Source organism: Melampsora larici-populina, assembly GCF_000204055.1.
Source record: "Melampsora larici-populina 98AG31 unplaced genomic scaffold MELLAscaffold_10, whole genome shotgun sequence".
In the NCBI taxonomy this organism is placed as follows: Eukaryota; Fungi; Basidiomycota; class Pucciniomycetes; order Pucciniales; family Melampsoraceae; genus Melampsora; species Melampsora laricis-populina.
The window spans coordinates 1,069,819-1,090,366 of record NW_006768774.1 but is presented as its reverse complement, the minus strand read 5'-3'; the positions used below and the strand labels follow the sequence as shown (position 1 = coordinate 1,090,366).

The window sequence follows — 20,548 nt, the reverse complement described above, 5'->3', positions numbered from 1 at the left end:
TGCTGGTCATCGCTCTAAATCCTCAACTACGCGAAACCCAGGGCCCAAAATCAATTCAAGACTTTGCTCGCGGTGTCAAACTTGAAAATGCCTCAAAAATTGCGGCCCAACAATGGCAACCCCCACAGTTTGGGTCGTAGGGCCGGATTCCGAGTGAGGGAAGCTGTTCATGAACTTTTGCGGCATGCCCCCGCGGTTCATGTTGTCTTATTGATCTTCCTGTCCATAAGTCAGTGCATGTTTCCTACTTAGTCTTTGCGTACGTCTTGGAGGCTGATTTGACACACATTTTCCAGCAATATGTGGGCGAATACACCTTCTTGATCAACGTTTAAAAAAAGCCGAGGGCGAACTCTTCTACATTCGAGTACACACAACATCTCAACCTTGCACCAGCGTCTGGGCCTCCTCGGAGGGTTTCCAATCCAAGCAGCGAGACGCGTCCAATGATCCAGAGACAGTGAAGATAGCAGACAGTCACCATCCCTCCAGCATCATACCAACATTTGTGGAAAATAATTCTCACCACAATGACGTAGCTTCTGATGACAGGCTCCAAGATGTACACTCGGAAAAAGATAGCTTTCAGGCTTGGCCGGAAGACATAATAGGCGATGTCGAGAAAGGCCTCCAAACAACCACGCAGGAAGATTCGTACCAAGTGCAAACCGGGTTACCAACAAGCTATATGGCGCGAGAAGCTTTCAAGCAGTGCATCAAGGATCGGGATGGTCTCAGAGACTTTGCTTTCATGCACACCGGTGGATATGTGATTCGATCCTTAACTTCGGAATCTCATATTCGCTCTAGTAAGACTTGGAGAAGCCATCTTCCTTGGTCGAAAACGCCAGGCGCATCCATAATGAATTCGGAGACACCCGGAACTGCGCTGAGTGGCGATGGTACAGCCGGTAACTGTTGGGCTTTCCGTGGATCAGTAGGACAGCTTGGAATAGGGCTCAGTAGTAAAATCGATATCACCGCCTTATCGATTGAGCACATCGGGGCGCAATTAGCGCAAGATGACATCACATCTGCACCGAGAGAATTCAAACTTTGGGGAGTTAGTGATGACGAGGATACAGTAGCCGGCAAAACACCATTGTTCAAAGGGGTATACAGCATCTCCAGCCCCAGTTCAACTTTACAAATGTTTGAACTCAACAAATCACATAAGTTGCTCTTCAGCAAGGTATTGTTTAAAGTCATCTCGAACTATGGTCATCCCGTGTTTACTTGCCTTTATCGTGTGAGAATACATGGCCAGCCAATTTTTTGAAAACATAAATGTATTTCCATTTCTTTCTTCTAGTTTTACTTCGTAATTTTTGCCATTTAATGTTACGTATACATACATATATTCTGTGAAGCTATACACTCTTGGATGGTTTACACCATAGTCATTTCCTGTTCCTATACATATATATTTTGTGAAAATACTTCATGTGAGACAAAGTGAAATTCGGGAATAGTCATCCGAACCTTCCCGTCCCCAATTCATATGTGTTAACAAGTCTCTTAACTTCCAATCTTCAAAATTGAAACTGTTAAAGATTCAATTTCGTTGCTTCGAAGCAGCAGCAGCTCGTTTTCTCTCTCTTAACGCACATGTTTGTTATCAGCTGATTTCCTGAACCTAGATAGAAGAGAAAGTGATATTGCAACACCATACAACTGGGAATATTAGGCAGATCAAAGAGCCTTGAAGCAACGTTACGGAGACAGAGTAATCTGTTGGTGTTTGGAAAATCTTGAATGTTGTCGACATCTTCTGTCGGACCGAACACGACGCTCGAAAGCTCCATCACAGTTCAGCGACACTGTGTAGCTTCATTTAGAAGTTTTTACATGAATTGGATTGTTGCGGCATCCACACATAACTTGGCTTTTAGGTCAGAGTGGGCATCATGAACGCGTCGTGTCTCTTTCCTATTCTCTGATTTTGAGTCATGCTATGTTAAGATCTTCAATCAGAGATTTTTTTACTAAATTCAGGATATTGGCTTCACTTCCAAAGCAAAATCGTACTTTGTCTGTACGCGTATATACTTTCACAGTTCCCTTTTAGACATGCCGGGAGTTTGAGAAGAATGAAGAAGTCTTTGGTAATTGGTTCTCGTACAGCCTGCTATGTACTAGAAATCAAGTTCATACGCGACTAATCGGCAAACTGTCAACAACAAAGGTGATTTGTGCTTCCCTGTCCGCACAAGTTCCAAATACTACCTCTGGATTTTCCAAACCAATATGCTTCATCCAGTACTGCCACCCCAACGCCCAGACCACAAGCTCCATACAACTCTTTACCTGAAATCGAATATCACCCAATACGCTTTCATCCAAGCCACTCCATCTGAAGCCGACTGAATAGATCTCACACCACAGAACTAATGTTGACGCGTAAAGGGGGCAACAACATCGCATACGAGTGTCCTCATCTTCGAACGTGTTTTGATCCGAGCAGCAAAGGGAAACCGTGCCAAGATTGCAACGGGTTGAACCTGACCGGTGTCCGCAACCATACTCTCAACACCAAGCATCACAAATTTTGCACCCCTGAATGCCCTGTCTACAGATGTGAGATTCGTCAAAATCAAGCTGGTCATTTTCTTCAATGCTGATGATATGCGGATTATGCATAGTGACCGATCTCAGTCAAGTTAAATTTGCAAGAAAGACATTCCCAACGAAAATTGATTCGCATGTCCAATCGACTGCAACTCGAATTCCTTCATCCGAACGGTCTTCTTCACCCTCCCCGCTTGCAAGAAAGACCTCACACATATTACAAACACAAAGCTCACGTGAGGCAGAACCAAATAAGGACTGCATCCCCGCGTCTAGTTTTCGACGGCGCTCTGTGCGGAGCACTTCTACTTGCACTCTTGTCCAAGAAGACTGCCCTGGTAAAGGTGCAACGGTCGTCATTCCACAGAAGGTCACCTTTCTAGACTCGCATCAACCCTTGTCAAACTACTCTTCCTCTACCCGCGAAACAATCAAAGATCTAGACCCTGTCCCAAGCACTTCTACACGCACACCCTTTAACGAGCACTTGACCAGCGAAGTATCACCCCCGGTTTCAGGCTCGCATCAACACCAGTTCAAACAATTCCTGGCTGAAAGCATACACCCAGATTCCAACCGGCTCCATGTTTTTAGCGATTCGCAAAAGTCACACGATCCAAGACCGCTGGTGGGCGAGTCTTCATCGCGCGATCCAGTCGTTCCGATCACGAATACACGCTATGAAGAACCTTTCCGCCTCGATTGGAAGCTTGCTGCACTTTTAGTTGCATTCTTATTTAATCTTTTCTGGTTTATCAGGGCATGTTTTGAGTACTCTAGTGATCAATCAGGAGAGTCCCGTATCAAGTATTGATGAAAGCACGGGGCATCCAGCCTTGCATTGATTCACCGGTAAACTTATCGATCTCTTGACTGCAATATCACAAGGCACATTCATTGGCGATGTATACGTTGAAGACGGTTTCACAATTTTAGTCTGTATGTTTGTTAAGCTTGACCCTACATAGCTGTTGTTGTGTGTCTCATCTGTCATTTTTTCATATCTATGTCCTTGTAAATGTCTTGGCTGGGCCAATATCTATGGCTTCGAGATGGGAGCTAGCATGATTGTAGATCCATTTAAGTTCTCCTATACCAGAACACAAACATAAAGAATCAGATTGATTCTTTCATGTTCTTTAGAAAACATTCTCATCACATCAAAAAATTCAAATCAGATGATCCATCATCCAGCTATTGCAGATCTAAAAACCTGACAAAGGATATTCTTGCTGTTGGTCCTACCTACAGATTCTCCAGGATGATTTGCTGTTTGGTAGTTTCTTTTATCTGTTATAATCTTGGCTCTTTTCTACGCTCTCAGAAATCATAGCCCCAACGTGGCCTTGCGGCTGTCAATTGGCGTAAACATATAGAACAGCGTCAATAGCAAAATTTGTAATTTACTGTGACTACGCTTGCCTTCAAGATTGAAGAACTTCAAATCCAAACTTTCAATTCGAACTTTTCAAACTTTGAGCTTTGAGTGCAGAAATTTGAGGTTCACTGGAACCGGAAAACCTTTTCCCAACATCTAGATTCCCGAATCCTATGATGGTCCCCATGGCTTCATGATGATATCAATTATAATACACTCAGTTTAAACATTTTACCAACAGACTGTCTTTGGTACAGGCGAGTCAGGCTAAACCATGCTAAGAGTAAGGAAGGAATTCATTTCTTATGTACCAATTTCGGTTATACGAAAGTAGTGCAAAGCTTTTCACAAGGTACCGTGTGCTGATGATGGTTGGCAATTTGGACTCCTTCTAGTGTCTGGAAGATTTATACATATAATCTCATACAGTGCATGGCGATGGTTTTGAAGTAATCTTCAGACATGAAATGCGTATATGAGAATCGATGTTTTGGTTTCATTGTTAATGTCCAGGGATTCGTTTGATGAATTCTCAAGTTCAACTACTTAGGGTATGTCTTGGTCGGCTTACGCTTCTTTTTTTTCGAAGCACATCAACAGTGAAAAAGAGACGTAGAATGTATTCATTTGAGATAGCGTAAAGCGTCATTGGGGCGCATGTAATGGAGCCTTTACGCGAGTCCAATCAAATTTTACGCTTCCTCACATCGTCAAATGTTAGAAATTTCATTTGGAAGGTGTGGGAACACGGCTATGATTGATTGTTTTTCCAAAGGGGACCATTGATCAGCATTAATCGTGGGTGTTTCTTTGGCGGAAGAGTAATATTTTATTGGACGCGAGCGGTCAGTGGATGGCCCACGTTTCGAGCAGCAGCGTAGCAACACCTGCGTAGCAAGTAGCGGCGATAAACTCAGCTCCACGCTGCTTGTCACTCCGACGTTGGATATTAAAGGCGCGTAATGTAGCGTAATGACCCATCTTACGCTCGAATCGCGGTACGTAACTGTCTCATATCTGGATGAATTCGATGCACAGCATCAATTCCCTCGCCTATAGCAGCTGAATCGGCCGCCACAACAGCGCAACCCTTTGTAAATCCCGGGTGTACGAATGTTCCATCATACGCTCGAACCACGATACGTAGAGAGACTCAAACCCATGCAAACCGGTCCTCGTAAATCTGGTATCCTCTTATTTAAAGGCGCGTAATGTTCCATCTTACGCTCGAATCAAGGTACGTAACTGTCTCATATCTGGATGAATTCGATGCACAGCATCAATTCCCTTGCCTATAGCAGCTGAATTGGAAGCCACAACAGCGCAACCCTTTGTAAATCCCGGGTGTACGAATGTTCCATCATGCGCTCGAACCACGATACGTAGAGAGACTCAAACCCATGCAAACCGGTCCTCGTAAATCTGATATCCTCTTATTTGTGGCGTTGGTCCGCCGGCAGAGATTTTGACTCTGAATTTCGGTCACCTCCGCTATCCGGCACAGAAGGTGTCCACCAAGGCACCAGATCTCAGGTTCACATGTAAACTTCAATCGAAAGTGGGGGACAGTCATATCCAGAAAAGGATTTACGTAGGAATATCACCTCTAGATTCGAACTCCAGCTGTCTGTCACTTATATATAAGCCATCAGGGCCTCAACCACCCCTTGTGTTTACATTCATTTCAAGAAACCCCGCTCTCATCATGTCAACTTCAATTCAGTCTACCGTTTTCCTACCTGATTACATCCTTGAATGTGTTGTTGACAAATCCACACCTAGGATTGATACCGAACTCTTCTTAACTAAAGCCAGTGCCAACAACCTCTTAGAAATGATTGTAGCTTTCTATCCTCACTTGAACTTTACGTCAACTGCAAAAGAAGATCGCGAGCTCCTTCGAAACATATTCAATGAGATGGTAGCCCCACGACTCTCTAATGTAATCATACCTTTACAACATACCACAAAGTATATTGAAGCCTCTTTGATGACCCCGACATGGGGCCCCCAAGGATCGTCCAAAACAATCAACTCCAGCGCTGATATCAACTACACCCGCACTGAAGTTTTCAACCGGGATGCTCTCACCTACCTCAAGATTGGACAGTACCGTCTTGCAGCCGAGAATCTCAACAAATTTACCAACACTTACACATACCTAAACATCGACGAGGTCAATGAGCTCTGGGGTGCTGAAAACGATGCCGAAGAGGCGCTGCACGATATTAGCTGCAACCTCAAAGAATGTCACCAGAAAATCGAGTCCACCCAGCTTTTGTTACGTTCCAAACTCTCACCATCTGAGCGGGAAGAACTTGAAGAGAAGTTGAAATGTGCAATCCTGGACTTGAATTCCCATCGAAGAACCTTTACCAATGCCATTCAAAATACTGGATTCATTTCAGCATTGGCCTCTCATCATCAGTACGTATTGTGGTCCAAATTTTTGTGCAACTATTCTGAATCTCATGTTATTTCGATTGAAATTAGAAAAATTCTGAATCAACACGAACCAACGAACTTAATTGTTTGACCCCACCTGGAAGAGACTGACTCCGGCATAACTGCTGATAGGTATATAACAATCTCTGAACCTTTTATGAAGCACGTACCTTTGATCTGATGTTGTTAAATTATTTATGCATCTCTTCAGAAGCTGAATTATCATAACCGGGTAAATACAAGGCTTGTAGGTTCAATCTGTGAGATCAAACGCGCGGCTTGTCACACTCCATCTAGCTAGGTTTTCTGTCCCTTTTGAAGAACCATAGTAATGAATAATATGTGTCAGATTAGGTGTTTCCAACATATGAGTTCTGATTCGAACAATCTATGGGTCTTGTTTCCTACTGTGATAAATTCCGTATTGAGTCAAAGAATATATGTGTGATGACTATTGTAGCTCCTGTTCATGACCATAGTCAAGGTATAAAAGGGTTTCAACTTTCAAATTAGAGACTCTCTCACTGAAGCCACACCGGTGCGCGAGTCACGCTACGAATGTGAACAATATTGGTGGCTAGATTCTTTCTAAGATCAAGGGTTGATAATAGGGTCAATACGCGAGTCAATACGCGCGGCCCCTCGCCGCAGCTCTACGCAATATCCGCTCATGAATTGACAGCCCTTTGTTTGACCCAGTTTCCTTTGCCTTCATCCTACGGCGCCTTCAAACCCGAGTCCCGATTCCACAAAACGCGCACGTGGACCACGTTTTGAGGAAGGCTGAATATTGCTATCATCCTTCTATTACCTTTCATGAAATCTTTGTACCCCGACATGGACATGAAGGATCATTCTTATCCGCCTTCCGTTCCCTTTCGCAGACCATTGGCACCAAGACATGGACGTCATGAGCAAAACGTAGCTCATCCTGTACTCGAGGGCCGGGCTGATGTTTACGATGATTCGCAACATCAACTTCACTGCTACATTGAGCGTTTACACGAGGAGTGTAAAGAACGAGACCGTCACCTCAATCGTTTAATCGACGAGCTTGGCGCAGATAGAATACGTATGACCGAAAAAATTGAAAACATCACGACCGAACAAGAACACTTGGCAAAACGTAATCAGAAAACACAGGAACACCTGATAAGAGTAAAAAAAAACTATGCCGAGCTGACCGATAATGTGGAGCAAAATTTCCGGGACTTATGGGAAGAAATAACAAGGTTGAAGAGACATTTAGCTAGTGCACAAGGCCAGTTGCTTACAACAAATAACTTTGCTTAAACTTACTTATCTTCCCCCCTATGTCTCTCTCCTCCAGAGATACACCGGACTGAAATGAGTGTGCTTTGCTCGTCTTTAGAGGAGTCAAAAAAGCTTGGAAATGTGGCGCAAGAAGCGGTTCGAAAGCTGTGTTGGTCTGCAGAAGAGGGGCTCAAGAAACTCTCTCAGGGAACCAAAGGTGTGAGATGGACATCGCTTTGCTTGAGCATGAGATTGAAGCTCACAAAAACTCCACTTCTTAGAATTCTACCAACACCGAATTCATTTGGAAGACACCACCAATCTGCGGCTGTCGAATTTCAAAGCGGAAGTGAATGATGTATTGCAAGCTGCAATAGGCAAGCCTTTCAAGACTGAAGATATGTTCATGAATCATCTATGTTTAATCTGATAACATCATGTGTAGAGGCGCAGACACAGGTGTCCCTCAAATACGAAGACGTTTTGCAACAGCAGCAAAATACTGAAAATATACTTGAAAATCTCACGTTGGATATTGAATTACAGGTAAAGGATATATTAGGTATTGGGTGATCAACTTCTCGTGATTTTTTAAAGTCGAACTCACGCCAATTACCTTTCTTCAGTCCGTCTCTTACACGAGCGGATGCAAGCTGATGGAGGATGGAAGAAATTTGCTAAAGGTATGTTAGGTGTATCAGTCTGGATATAACCTTGCAGCAAGATGCTGATGGAAGATGACTTGGTTTGTCAGGGGGGCGCACTTATCCATCTTGCAGGTTTTATATATTGATGCGCTTGGTTTTAATAATAGCTTTTGTAGGCCTATCAGTGTACTTTTTGCATGAGGACGACGAGCAATTCCTTGGACATAATGTGCTATAATTTGTAAATAATGGTTTTCAAGGTCCAATCTTTCATACGTTTCCTCTGATTTTTGACAAGTTATAAAAAGGTGATACATAATTATCAAACGTGTTCGTAAGGTTGTGTTATTTAAAATATTCGAAAATTCATTCGAATACAGAGGAGGTTCAAAACAGAGGCGCGAAATTTCCTTGGAAGACTTACTATACATATAAAGTGAGCCACTCAATTGCCAAATACGAGGCAGTTTTAATTCACTATTATCATCATTATTACTAACAAGTCTAAAAAATCCATTCCATCTTCATAGGCCGATGACAATGCACACCCACAGAGAAAAATGAAATAAAAATGAAGACCAAAATCCACTTCTATACGGAGATTTGTGAAGTGACATGCAAAAGAAATCTAAGCTCGTAGTGTTTGTTGACCGGGGGTATTTGATGAAAGACTTGTTCGATTCAAAAAGCTTGAAAGTTTGAAAAATAGAGCTAGAGGGGCAGCCCTTCATGCTGATACACCCTTTATGCAATAATAAAATACTAGTCCTTGAGGGCCTGCCTGAAAGCTTGAACTTCTGATAAAACTATCTTCGAGAATGGCATCACCCAAAAGTGTATCACGATTCCGGAACACATGGCAAGGATAGTCCAAATTGCAATCACCGATAGTGTGTCACAAAATCCTTCTACCGCTGTCAAACCATAATGATCCAAAAAATGATGTTCCGTTGATGCACATAGCTGATTTTTCACGGTACTTGGAAGCGGTGCCAGGTGCTGTAGCCAGAGCTTGAGCGCCTTGGAATGTGATGACAGAAGGACGTGGAAGATTCTTCGACAGGTACTGATAAGCATCAAGTCCAATAACAAGATCACACGAAAGGCGAACAGTAGCAAGAGTCTGTGCAGGTAAGACGTCTTGATACCAGCTTCTCATTATGAGTAGTTCGAAATTACATGGAATTGGATAGAATTAAGCGTCAGACTATGCTCAGGCTTATCAAGAGTTATGACGGGAAAGGATTATTCTTACCTGGCATTCTGGTGCGTGTATAGCGTGTATAGTATTTGAGAGTGCAGTGTATCTTGTTTCGATATCTGTGGTTTTCTGTGATTCTCGAGACGTGTGCGTAAGGTGTCTTATATGCAAGGCTTTTCAGATCATACATACGATCATAGCCCTTTATCCGAATGACTGTGCTGTTTAGTCTCATGCTCAGGGCCGTCATTGATACTTCCTTATATAATCCTCGATACACCTTCATCGAAGCATCTCACCTTCTGAAATCCTTTGTAACAAGCTCAGATGTGGGAGCGCATCAAGCCTTCTGGTTCACGGTTATTCGTTGGCTCATGCCCCTCAGCCTGAGGGCCTGGCCCTCAAGGTCATTGTTGAGCTGCTGAGCAGACGATCTAATCAATCCCTCCTTGATAAACACATGTAACTTTCTCAACTGGGCTAAGTGGTTCCAGAGATCCTTTCTGGGCATCTCCCCCTTTATTGATTGATCACTTGTACCCGCCGTTGAAACTTTCAACTCCAAGTACTTTTCAAACAAAATGTAATACGAGCCCTTGTATAGTACCAACAGAAATATTTCTGTTGAGTACTCAGAGGAAGCTCATTCAGGGTCCAGACAAGAGTTGATAACTCTCCTCATAAATACTAGCATGATCCATGCAATGAACCACTTCTCCATATCACGCTTGATCCTGGTATTCTCAATTCAATTTCAATACATAGCCACTTGATCTGACAAATATATCACTTGATCAAAAAATATGTCCGGCCAACACAGTTATCCTCACCACTCCACACGCGCTGGCTGCGTCAAACACAGTATGTGTCAGCAAGGCGTGCCAATGACATTGGCAGGAGTCAGACGTCCCAGGACCAATTGTAGAAAGGGTATGTATTGTCTACCTTCGATTCACCAATTCGAACTCCCTCACTCAACTGAATATCATTACCTCAGGAATACCATGGCGTCGGTTCTTTCGCTCACTAGCAACCTATCTCAACCTTATGGTGATAGTGGGCATATGGATTTCGGCTCGATATCCAACGGGAAGTTTGGCGGTATCTTCGAGCGAGTGGGCTCCCAATTTTCTACACGATGCATGGGGCAGTGCGTGTTTTGCGTGTCGAGGAAATATGAAAACCTACCTCAAAATCGCTGCACCGGAGTCATTTTGCCTCGAGGCCTTGCATGGAATCTTGATGGTAGTCTTTGTTGTCCTAGGATGATAGTCTTTGAATTGGTACTCCGATCCTTGTGCTTGTATGTTCCCTCACTTCCCTTTGAGTTATCCGCTCTCAATTTCTCTCAATCTGTTATCACCTGACTTATCCATCTACGCTTTCTCTTTGTTTTGATATCTTATTGTATGTCTATCAGTTTCCTTTAGTGCCTCACTTGTGTCTCAAATTTTAATTATCCAGAGTATTGTGGAGATAGATCTCTGTGGAACTCGCACAGGATCGTGTATGGCAAGAGTGAAATATTTATACCTTTCTATGGGCTTTCCTTGATTTCATCTTTCATTTTCGGAGCTGTGAGATGTTGGCAAACAGTCTCCATAAAGAGCAATCTGAAACCTTTCCATCGATTTTGTGATCTTTGGATTGCTAGTCTCAATCATATGCAGATGAAAGATACGCAGAGAAATTGAATTTCGAACTTCAGACTTCAAACTTCGAAGTTCAAAGTTCGAAGTTCGAAGTTCGCAGTTCGAAGTTCAAATTTCAAATTTCGAAGTTAGTTTCGAACTTCGAACTTCAAACTTGGAAGAGTTCAAAGATATTGACTTGGTTGAAATTCAATTGGAATTCACGTCAATAACATAAATGATGTCACAAAAAGGGAACATAATAGTGAAAAATCTAAGACTGAAGTTAAGAACTGTATTACATGTGATCCATTGAACAATCAAATGAATGCGCCTCAAAAGTCTAAAAGTCCTGTTGCCAGATGCCTAACTTGAGGGCAAGAGCCTTCATTTTTTTGTGAGCTTGCTCTTTATATCCAGTCAAAACTGTTGATGTGTAGTCTAACCAGGCCTCATCACTCATCTCGCTTCGCATTTATTTGACTTTGTCGAGCCGATTGACTAGTCCTTGGGCTATTTGAGTGGAACACGCGAAACGAGTGATTTCGGCCTCTTGTGGAGGAATTTGTTTGGAATTTGAGTCGTATGTCCTGGACGGGGTGGTATGATGATGAGCTTGTGAATTCCAAAGCATCTCGATGATGCCATCAGTTGCATCCAAGTTGATATCAAAGTTGTAGTCGTCCAGTACAAAGTGTGCACCCAGAGTGTTACCTCTTGGTGCGGTTGACCCACGATGATAAAATTCACCAGTTGCTCGGTCAATCAGCCCAAAAAAACCAAAAGCATATTTCGACGCATCACGATCTTTGTGTTTCTTGTTGGCAAACTCATCAAAGGTCACCGTGATGTTGGATCCAAAGACTTGGGCATTGGGTGATACATAAAAAGACTCGTTTGCCCAAGATGGAGCGTTGGTACGAGCAGCCAGAGTGGCATTGGATTGAAATGCCGCCAATGATAATCCTGAAAATCTTTCAGCAAAGAAAGACTCGATTGCGGGAAGGTTCCCCTGTCGTTTCAAGTCCGCCTCCATCTTGCGATAATCTGCAGCGGTGGCTTCATTCCAGGTGTACTGCCCTGCAAAAGGTAGATTTGGGTGAGGAACTGCAAATCATGTCATCGCATGATTTGAGATATATCTCAACTAACCTGCTTTGACCTCCTTATCATACCCAGGACGAAAGCCAGCCGCAAACATCCTGCCATGTTTTCGTCCTAATCTCCTACAACGGTAAGTCGCTCCATTGTTTTTGACTTCACCACGAGCTCTTGCATGCTGATAGACAGTCGATATTGAATGATTAAGCATTTTGAAATAGCTCTGGTCCATGTCGTCCCGTTCAATAAATCGTACTACGCACAGTAGCTCACAGGTATGGTAGTCGAGGCAAATGACAGTTCCATAAGTGAGAGTTAGGCGAGGTTGTCCATAACGACGACCTTTTTTAAAGAAAAGGAACTTCGCATTGGGGGGTAGGCCATAAGCTTCTATAAGTTCAGCCTTTTTGGTAGATCGAGCATTTGGAGGTGGCTGCTCGGGTCGCTCAAGATGCTTTCTAATAGATCGATTGAGACGAGATTTTAAGGTTGCTGGGGATTTGTATTTAGGCATGGCTCCTGCAATGAAGATTATAACTAATGCTAAAACTCTTGCTAAATATCACTCTGGAATGAATTGATCAAGTACAAAAAATTCACTACCTCTCTTCTAGCTTCTGAGTTTTGCGTCGCGATGATCCAAGGTCCGAAGCATTCAAGAGAGGATTTATAGTGAAAGATTTGTAAGTGAAAAACGAATTCCGAGAGTAGATAGTAAGATGTTTATTCAGAAATTCGATTGAGAGTAGTTATAGAAAGATAATGAATGATGAGAAGCTGAGCTGATGAAATTTGATTAAGATGTAGTCTGATGTAGTTGAGGGAAGGGAAAAAGATTGATTGGTTGGGCCGAATTAGAAGATCATACATTAAATCTTTCTACTTTCAGATAGTATTTGCAAATTTGAACTGCAAATTTCCTTTAAATTGAAAGATTCGTGATCTTTCCTCTTGTGACTACAAATCACATGGTATGGCTTTTTCAAGTGGAATAGTGCCCATGTAATTTGGTACATTTGTTCTATTGGGAATTCGAAATCGATATTGATATTGTTGAATGGCGTATATATTTGACTTCATATCACATCGGACATGGCTTTTTCGAAAGGAACAGTGCCCATGTAATCTAGTATATTGGTTCTATTGGGAATTCGAAGTGAACATCAACGTTCGAAGTAAAATTAACTTTTGAATGGCGTCTGAGTTAGATTCGAACAGCACCATATCTGAACGCGCTGCTGAGCCTCAGCCCTGGGTCCAAAAATTTATATATGTACAAGATCAAGACTATGAGTGAGATAGAGGATCTCGACGTAGAGAAAATACTTTTTAGGAACTTTCTGTAAATAACTTTGAGAAGAATATGAAGTGGGAAGAAGGTGTTCAGAGATCATCCACTTCATATAAGAATCTCACAAAGGTAAAGAGCATCCTCAATAGGTAATGAGGGAATACTTTATTCGGAGTTGGTAAAGAGTACAGCATGTGCTGATCATTTGCGACGCATAGGACACGCGAATGCTTACGGATCGTTTGTTGGAGCTGTGACACATGATCAGCACGTGACACCTATTCTCTTTTCTAGAAGCAGGCTCCTAGTCCAAGTCAAATGTGATTGTTGCTACACTATATTACTAGTTCAAGAGGAGAACAACCAGGCCAATGATTGCACTGTCTTCATTTTTATCCCGTATTTCTAAGTTTTCATTATATATTTTTAGATCAATGTAGAAAAAATTGCCCATTGTTTCTTTTTGAGAAAGACCACCGGCAGCCACCGGTGGAACTATGTAGGAGAGCTCTATGAGTCGTACATGAATCAACAAACTTCGGTAGTTAGTTTGTGATCACAAAAGTTAAGCTTTGGATGAGATGATTGTTCATTATCTTGTAACATGCAACACAACACAAACAGACAAGAAAAAGATACGGGACTAACGAACACTATTACTTCGTACTTGATGAATAATACGTAATTTGATAACCTGACAATCTCGAAGGTTTGTCACATGAGGTTATACTTTTGATCCTCAAACAAATCTGCATTTCAATACTCTGAAAGATGTAGCTTGACGCAGATATCTACCTGCAAAACAAAAAATCTGGAGATGCTTGAGCGTATCTACTGAGTCAGACTGAGTCATCCCAAAACACAACAAAGATTGTATCTTCGTACATGCCTCAGGGAGAATCTGCAAAGTTTATGAGGTGACTTTGGAATTACATGGAATATCTGATTACTACATACGAGTAACAAGGTTCGAGATGTTTACGTGTTGAAGTTTGCTGCTTAGCACCGCCTTTGATGCTACCTCATTTACTTCACGCATAAAGTATTCGAGTCTGCGTCTTTGCTCCCCTCAACGATTTCAATTGCCTCAATTTCACCGTCTTCGTTTCATTGCTTGACTTTCCTTCTCCAACTCGAAAATCCCTATCAATTCTATCACTTCCTAACTCCTTGTTTGAACTTCGAAATTTCTACGATTTTTTCCGTCGCTGCTAAATCCATCAATCAATTTTTTTATCGCCTCTTTCATTTTAAATGAGTTCTTCACAAGAAACCGATTCGGAAATCGTACCACTGGCACCGGGCACTGTCATCAAAATCCAACCTAGATCGCCTCAATCTGTTCGATGCGAGACCGAGCTCAACGAAGCATTGATAGGGAAAGATGATTACACGAAGGTACATTTGTATGCCAAGCCGTGTTCCAGATGCGCCAGGACCAATCGAATCTGTGTGGCCATCCCCGGCAAATCACTCAAGTGCCGAGACTGCAAGGCCTCGAAGGTAGTTTGTGACGTCAATGGAGAGGAGTCTACAGACTTCATGTGGATGCGAAACAGAGATGGAAAGCTCTATCCGGATTCGAAGTTCGATGAAGATCACAAAACTTTGGCTTCGAGCACTTGTCTTCCGCAGGAACTCTCCCTCTTGGCGCCGGAGGATGTAGTTAGGGTTGATGATTGGTCAACAATGACACAAGGTAGGTTACCATTTCCGTTTTCTTGGAGTTGCGTGTTCGGGAGAAACAAGATGAGCTAATTAATGTTTCTTCTTAGATGTCGACCTGCTTGCTCCCACTGCACGACAAGATTTTGGTGCGGAAAGACCTTTGAGTAGAAGCCCGGGGTCACGAATCATACAGGACGATCTCAGAGCCGACGCTTACCTTCAACATATGTTGGGATGGCAGCGAAGCCTTCAGGCACCACCCTTCCAACCACCACCTGGTTGGGTTCCTAACCCAAAGGAACCATCACCTCCTAACCCAAGCGAACCACTACCATTCCAGCCACCACCTTTGAACGCGAGCCCAGGTCCATCGAAAAAGAGACACGTGGAGGATTCCGCTAGCTCTGAAGAAGAATGTCAACCAAAACGAAAGATCAGAGTCACTCTTCGTAGACCCATAAGAGTGGAGGACGACCAACCCTCACCCTCTGCACCTCCTCGGACGGCTGGTACTTCGCATCTCCAATCCTCTCCACACACCTCCTCGGATCCTCCTCAATCCCTGCCCCCGCCTTCGATTCGACGCGCTCACGCTTCTCCGGCACCCTCTCTTTTGAACCTTGAAACGGCTCGACGCACTCACGCTGCTCCGGCACCCTCTCTTTCGAACCTTGAAACGGCTCGACGCACTCACGCTGCTCCGGCACCATCTCTTTCGAACCTCGAAACGGCTCGACGCGCTCACGCTGCTCCGGCACTTTCGAACCTTGAAATGGCTCGACGCACTCACGCTGCTCCGGCACCCTCTCTTTCGAACCTTGAAACGGCTCGACGCACTCACGCTGCTCCGGCACCATCTCTTTCGAACCTCGAAACGGCTCGACGCGCTCACGCTGCTCCGGCACCCTCTCTTTCGAACCTCGAAACGGCTCGACGCGCTCACGCTGCTCCGGCCCCCTCTCTTTCGCACCTCGAAACGGCTCGACGCAAGTCTGCTGCGCCGGCACCCTCTCTTTCGAACCTCGAAATGGCTCGACGCAAGTCCGCTGCGCCGGCACCCTCTCTTTCAAACCTTGAAATGGCTCGACGCAAGTCCGCTGCGCCGGTACCCTCTCTTTCGAACCTCGAAATGGCTCGACGCAAGTCCGCTGCTCCTGCACCCTCCATTTCGAACTCAGAGACTGCTCGACGCGCTCCCCCGGCTCCTTCGACCTCTGTTTTGCCTCAAACCTCACAAATCCCATTATTTAGATCTTCGCCCATGGAAGAGGTGAGACAAAGCAATGAACAAGTCCAACTTCCACATGACAACCCGAGACACAGCGACCAACGAGTCCAATCTACAGATCAAGACGAGAGACACGCCGAAGAACATGGACAACCCGGAAAGGATGATACAAGACTAAACAAGCCAGAGCATCAGCTCTCTCTCGAACCTGAATTTCTACAGGGTTTAAAAAACGAAAAGGCCAGGAGCGACCAGGGTGATGATCAAGACTCAGATGATAGCTCTATAGACTGGGGTGAAGCCAAGCCCAACACGTTTGATGGTCAGCTGGTGGCGGAGCAGATGAAGAAGAATGTAAAAGATATGATGAGGTTCATGGCAGGTAAAATGGTGGATATTGCTGCTTTTATCCCAGCTGGTAATAATTTCAATACTTTCATGGCTATACGTAGGGAGATTCAAGATAAGTGGAAGGAATATAAGGAGGAAGTGAATGACGCCCTCAAGCCTTTACAAAAACTATAGATTGGATTTTCATTTTACTTCTTGTTTCCAGAAAAAATCCGCCTTAACTTTTTTCGAATTATCTACTAACTTGATTTCAAAAAAGATTTGTTTTCCAAAAAAAAGTATTTACTTGGCTTCAAAAATTCTACTAACTTGATGTCAAGAAAAAAGATATATTTTCCAATTTACTTGTTTCCAAAAAGAAAATCTACTTATTTTCAAAAAAAGAAAATCTACTTGCTTTCAAAAAAAGAAAATCTACTTGTTTACAAAAAACCCTGTTTTTTAAATATTGTTTTGTCTCACTTTTTCAATGAGTAAATCTACTTATTTTCAAGAAAGAAATTCTACTTGTTTGCAAAAAAAGTCTGATTACTTGTTTTTGAAAAAATGTTGGCGGTTCGTCTATTGATGTCGTATTTGTGTTTTTTTTATCTTGTCGAATTTTGAAAAGATTCAAGCTGAAAGTGCTGTGCTTTCCAAGTTGACGTTCGAGCTTTGAACTTCAAAGTTCGAAGTCGAACTTCAAAGTTCGAAGTTCAAAGCTCGAAGTTCGAAGTTCGAAGTCGAACTTCATGAGCCATGCAAGTTCTCAGTCGTAAACGGCTGTTTTCATAATAAGGCTAAAAGGATTACATAATAGCTATTTGGCGCTGAGAGGTAATTTGTAGAGAACAGAAGGATTAGGAACAAGGAACATAGATAGTAGTATCAGTTATGGAAACTTTTTTTCGTATATATAGTTGTTGTTCTTTTTCCTTCACTTACATACACTTTTTTCAAATAAAATGTTTGTCATTTTGGATCAGGGATTGGATCACAAGCCAAAATGCAAAATTCATTCGCAAATTCGATTGCATCGGATATGATTGGGTCGCAAGATGATCACCGATTTTGTATCGGGCGCGAGATTGCATCGGGGATGCGGGGTAGAGGCGGCCTCGGTTGAGGGCTACGCGATCGGATGATTCTATCGCATTCGGGTTTGAGTCGGACACGTATTTTGCGTGTTTGCATCGGGCTGAGGCTCAGTTGGATGCCACCCACGCGGTTTGAAATCGGAGCTGTGTTCAATCGGATGGGCCCGCGCGTTTTTGAAACGGACTGAACAATCAGTCGCGTGGTGCGTGCTCGATTGCGGATCGGAAGTCTGTCTAATCGCATGACTTGGGCGCGATTCTGCATTGGGGCGCCCTTCCCGAAATGACAACAGGAAGGGCTTTCCGACGTGAATTTCTTGGCGGTGAGGGTTCAATACCAAGCCAGTGAGAGCTTGTGAGGGAAGGGTGACCTTATCAATGGTCTTTGAGGTGGGTGGACACGTTTGAGGCGTGGTCATCGGCGTTTGACCCTTCAGGTCAGTCGCGATCACTGCGTCCATCGCGTCATGATCATACATCGACGCGTCATCCTGAACAGCCGAACCGTCCTGAATATCAAGGTCCGGGGGTCCTTCGTCCATCGGAGAGCGCAACGGGGGGGAAAGTTGGTAGGAGAATGGAGCGGATGACTACTTGCGCAGTCACGGAGGGGGTCACGTGACCAATTACTAAAATTTGGTTCAAGACAGAATCCTCCTCCTTGTGGATGCTGAGCCGGTGCTAATCCAGCGAGTCTGTCCATTATAATGGTCCCTGCCCGGCATGGAACAGGGTCGCCTGTCATGAGAAGAGTGCCACTGTCCAGACTCCACATCCCGTATAAAACTTGGATGATACTAAATCCAGCCCGGTGTTAGTATCTCTGACCGCCCGGATTCCATCTGTATCTAATCTTGATCTCCTGCTATGCCATGTGGCTTGACATTCTGGGCGGTCTGTTGAAATTTTGTCAATTTCATGTTGTGTCCGCCCGCTCGTCTTTTTTGTCGATTCATGAGATTGTTGTGTCCATGAGAGGCCTTAATCTTTTGTACTTCCCTCCAGGGAGGGAGTGCGTTGTTGGGGCAAGTCGTAAGTACAGAAGATTGTGCAAGTCACCTACGCGTGTCAATCATGATCCAACAATAGACACCACCAACTACATACCATTGCAAGTCATGAGCAAAATCAAAAAACAAGACCCAGGAAAACAAGCAGCTTTGAGAGAGCAAGAGACAAAGTGCTCAAACTTTGACAACAAGAGATGGCAGAGATGCACCCACCAAGCCTCAGCAATGGATGTGTGGTGTCTATCATGTAGTACATAGCTTATGGACGCGCGATGCAAACACACACACGCGGCGGACGCACGAAAACATACAATGAACCAATATCTTGATTGAGCTCAACCGTTACCTGAGGACGACAAATGTCAGATGTCTGCTGAAGGCAACAAAGCGTTAGCATATGTTGATTTCACAAAGATATGGTAGCAAGGCCATGGACAGATGATGAATCATTTCTTTGAGCATATCAAAGTTGATCGTATCAAATCGACAAGAATAAAGCGGGCGGTCACAACACCAAATCAACAAATTTGTAAGTGACCGCCCGGAATGTCAAGCCACACAGGATAGCGTCTGATAGCGTAGAATCAAGAATGAATACAGATGAAATCCGGGCGGTCAGAGTTGCAAACACCGGGCTGGATTTAGTATCATCCTAAAACTTCAATCCAAATCGAGCCAAATTGTAACGTTCCTTAAAGTTCTTCAAGATTCCGTACTATGTAAAGGAATTCAAAACAAAATAAGCTTTGAACTTTGAATTTCAAAGTTTCAAGAAATCCAAGGACTCAACTTCAAAATTAAAATGATCTGGATTCTGTGACATTGGAAGACACAGAATCTTTGACATCTTATCGTCATCACAAATCACAATTTTCGGAATTCTATGTAAGTACACCACGGGTCAGCGCTGATATCAATTCGATGTCATCTGACCCAATGTCAATTTGATATCGATTTGATCTCGAATCGATATACAAATTTTTGATATCGATTTGTTCTCGGTCCAATATTGTAATGATATCAGAACCATTTGGTTCCGTGGCATACTGACAGGCCTTGAGACCTTGACTGATTCAAACAAGTCAATTGATTTGAGTTGAGGATTAGGGCCCTTCAAAAGAAGGACTCCACACCAAGACTGACAAAAGAGTTAAACGTCGAGGATTTGAACACACCATGCGAACAATGGCCGTGACACGTACTTGCCGTGAGTCTACCCGCTACACCAATTGATCAAGTGATTGCTTAGACACCTTGGATGTATAGATACTGGTCTTCTGTACTTCTGGCTAAGAAGAGGTGTTTGAAATTCATTTGCTTCGCCGTTTCTAGAACTTGCTTTTGGTGATAAGATAAAGAAGACAAAGATAACGAAAGAGAGACAAGAAAAGGATTGTTTACTATGTTGATCCTTAAAATTCCGCTTCCCATATTTTTCTTCTATATCTCTCTACCTTGATGAGAAATGTTTGGTGGCACCGTTTTGTTCAAGTTGTCTTGCCAAGGTTCGCTATTGGCCCCGGTCGTGGCGGGGCTTTGATGACCAGCTCCGGCAGTTGTGAGGAAGGATCACACAGCCGCCAGAGCTCTGTTGGCTGGCTGTCAGCGGAGGCTAATCATCTGGTCTCCGATATCGAAGTGATCTCAACTCGATATCGATCCGATATCAAAAATTTGTATATCGGATCGATATCGAGCC

At 43.5% G+C, this 20,548-nt stretch overlaps 4 protein-coding genes across 4 annotated transcripts; 2 read left to right on the top strand and 2 right to left on the bottom strand.

The window, feature by feature from the left end:
* Window positions 1–87: 87 nt before the first annotated feature.
* On the top strand, window positions 88–1,279 carry MELLADRAFT_84359 (uncharacterized protein; the record flags this gene model as incomplete). Its single annotated transcript, XM_007407842.1, has 2 exons — window positions 88–229; window positions 297–1,279. 2 exons carry the CDS (start codon window positions 88–90, stop codon window positions 1,277–1,279), a joined length of 1,125 nt encoding a protein of 374 aa, XP_007407904.1.
* A 7,775-nt stretch (window positions 1,280–9,054) lies between these two features.
* Window positions 9,055–9,451, bottom strand: MELLADRAFT_104658 (uncharacterized protein; the record flags this gene model as incomplete). Its single annotated transcript, XM_007407718.1, has 2 exons — window positions 9,055–9,206; window positions 9,268–9,451. The coding sequence occupies 2 exons, from the start codon at window positions 9,449–9,451 to the stop codon at window positions 9,055–9,057; spliced, it is 336 nt and encodes a 111-aa protein (XP_007407780.1).
* Window positions 9,452–10,296: 845 nt separating this feature from the next.
* Window positions 10,297–11,047, top strand: MELLADRAFT_104657 (uncharacterized protein; the record flags this gene model as incomplete). Its single annotated transcript, XM_007407843.1, has 3 exons — window positions 10,297–10,423; window positions 10,491–10,643; window positions 10,914–11,047. The coding sequence occupies 3 exons, from the start codon at window positions 10,297–10,299 to the stop codon at window positions 11,045–11,047; spliced, it is 414 nt and encodes a 137-aa protein (XP_007407905.1).
* Window positions 11,048–11,599: 552 nt separating this feature from the next.
* MELLADRAFT_84358 (uncharacterized protein) lies at window positions 11,600–12,739 on the bottom strand (the record flags this gene model as incomplete). Its single annotated transcript, XM_007407717.1, has 2 exons — window positions 11,600–12,231; window positions 12,277–12,739. The coding sequence occupies 2 exons, from the start codon at window positions 12,737–12,739 to the stop codon at window positions 11,600–11,602; spliced, it is 1,095 nt and encodes a 364-aa protein (XP_007407779.1).
* Window positions 12,740–20,548: the final 7,809 nt, after the last annotated feature.